Source organism: Propithecus coquereli, unplaced genomic scaffold (genome assembly GCF_000956105.1).
Source record: "Propithecus coquereli isolate 6110/MARCELLA unplaced genomic scaffold, Pcoq_1.0 Scaffold94, whole genome shotgun sequence".
Lineage (NCBI taxonomy): Eukaryota > Metazoa > Chordata > Mammalia > Primates > Indriidae > Propithecus > Propithecus coquereli.
Window position 1 is genome coordinate 591,228 of NW_012155729.1, and position 2,436 is coordinate 593,663.

General features: G+C 37.6%; 1 protein-coding gene across 2 annotated transcripts in view; it reads right to left on the reverse strand.

Annotated features, from left to right (window-relative positions):
• Positions 1–50: 50 nt before the first annotated feature.
• IDI1 (isopentenyl-diphosphate delta isomerase 1) overlaps positions 51–2,436 on the reverse strand; it is a 12,490-nt gene continuing 10,104 nt past the window's right edge. Inside the window, exons 3-5 of one of the 2 annotated variants that reach the window (XM_012664934.1) lie at positions 2,235–2,327; positions 1,634–1,764; positions 51–973 (exon numbers count right to left, since the gene is read on the reverse strand). In XM_012664934.1, the coding sequence (XP_012520388.1) occupies positions 656–973; positions 1,634–1,764; positions 2,235–2,327 (542 nt within the window). In that variant the 3' untranslated portion in view covers positions 51–655. The remainder of the gene's footprint in view (positions 974–1,633; positions 1,765–2,234; positions 2,328–2,436) is intronic. The other variant, XM_012664933.1, reaches the window with a different exon arrangement.

Consider the following 2,436-nt stretch of genomic DNA (forward strand, 5'->3'; position numbering starts at 1 on the left):
TTCTCGAACTCCTGACCTTGAGCGATCCTCCCACCTCTGCCTCCCAGAGTGCTGGGATTACAGGCGTGAGCCACCGTGCCCGGCCGGGCAAATACTACTTAAAAGAAGATCTCACCTAACCAATATATCATCGCCAAAAGCAGTGGTTGATTTTTAAGTATTAAGTGATACTTTGAGAATGAAGAAATCACAAAATCAACTTAGAATGATAAACTTAGGATCTATATCATTTAATTTCCCTTGCGCCTGCTCTGCCAGTTTAATCTGTTCACATGGACCAAGTGGCTTCCTTTGCACATTTTCTGAAGTACGGTGAGATTTAATGCTAACACAAAGCACCTGGCAAACAGCACCGTGCTCTGCAGTGTTCCAAAAATGCCACTAAGTTGTGCAAATTTGTTATAATCACGTCTGGAGGGTTAAATTAAGTTTTATTTGTTCTCCTTCATTTTACAATAATCTCTCACAACTGCCTTTTACAACAGAGCACATATCGGGGCATATGACACAAAATTATTAGTTGTGTTTTCTACACAAGTTGTAAATTGTCAACGTATCGTGTGAGAGTTCTCCTGACAGGGAACCGAATTTTTTAAAAAAGTCATTCTAAGTTTACTAAGTAGAGAAATTCTGCAGTAATCATTCATCACCACATTCACATTCTATGTATTTTCTCATGGTCAACAAACTGACTCAGATGATTTAAGTTATCCCACCACTTAAAGAGAAAAGTCTCTACAATAATTTTAAACCATGGTGTTATCTTAATTTCACCACTGGCTGCTTTTCTCAAAAGTTGTTCTAGTTCTTCCTTTGACACATAGCAGTAGCTTTTCACCTCATTGGGGTCCGGGTTCAACGTCACGTTCTTCCTCACAAACAGGATGTAGTCAATTTCATGTTCACCCCAGACACCATCAGACTGGGCCTTGTAGTGAATGCGTGTCAAATAATTTATTTCTTCTGGAGGAACCTAACACATTGAAAACATAACAAAAAAGTAAAATTAAGTCACCACATTATGGCAATATCTTGAATAGCAGTATGGTTTTAGAATTAGAACTTTTAAAGTATTAACCTCCTATCAATGACACCTAGAAACGCCAATATATGGAAAAATTATTACATTGTTATTTCAAGTGTTTACATTTTTTTCCATAGGAGCAAACATATAAAGTTGATGTTTTTGAAATAGTATTAAAAAAAGGTGATCATTCAATGTGACATTCTCCTTCATATTTTAAGATTACCTTTCAAAGAAAAAATTCACCATTTTAACTAGATGATAAATACTTTTTTTTATCTAGGTCTCATTTAATGGGGACAATTTCAGGAAAAAAAACCACTTCAACCAATTAGATTTGTAGTTCATAATCATAAGGATTTCTATAAGAAAATATTCATCTTTGAAAATTAGGCTTACACAGTGGTTCACAGATCAATCCATCTCAGTACTGAGCTAAATTCTGACAAGTGATATTAAGAAATCGGAATTTAAGTAATCTTTATTCGAAGTGCTTTCTGGGGCTAACTCGTATCCCAGCAGGTTGCCACGTGGAGACCTGTGCCTGAATGGAACGTTCTGCCGCGGGTTCCAGTGTCAGCCTGTGTGGCTGCGAGGAGAGCACGGTACCTCGTCCAGGGGGATGCCCAGCTCCGCGTGCAGACGCCGCTGCGCTGCTCGCCGCACTCCCAGGGCGTCGTTCTCCTCAAGCTCCCCTGGGTTACTCAACGGGTGACTGCAACAAGTGTTGGTGAAACAATCTGGAAAATGTTAACAAACACATAGGTCAACTGTCCTTCAAAGCAGGTCTGAAACATCAAAAAAACCTTTTATAAGTAACAGAAGAATGATTTTTTAGGATTTTAAAATCAGTTATTGACTGATCTGAGCTCATCAAAAAATAAATAAAATCAGTTATAATGGGCTATCATTAATTATTTTGTGAAACAGACATTTGTAGGTAAGTTCTTTATTAATGCCTCCTTAGCCAAAAACATCGAAATGTGCAGATGATACAGATTAAAAAAAATATATACGTATACACACACATTCCTATCCCTTAGTAGCTCTTATCCTTTACTGCTGTTTTATTAGGTTGCGTTCATTATATATGCTTGTTTTATGTAGAATATGAAATTATGTCATTCATAGGATTCCCCTTTCGACCTTAGCTTTTGTAAGTTCAGAGTGATAAAATGTACAAAAAAATTCGTACCTTAAGTAAACTCACCTGGAAAGGTAATCTTTGCATCTGACCTCTGCTGTAGCAGGAGCTTATTTTCAGTGTTGAATAAGAAGACGCTAAAAGCCCGATGCAATAATCCTGAAAGCAAAAAAAAAATATCACTAAGTCTTAAAATGCCAGTTACCTGCCCGATGCTCCCCGGTGGTTCAGCAAAACACCAGTAACTTGCTGCTGGTTTTGCCTTTTC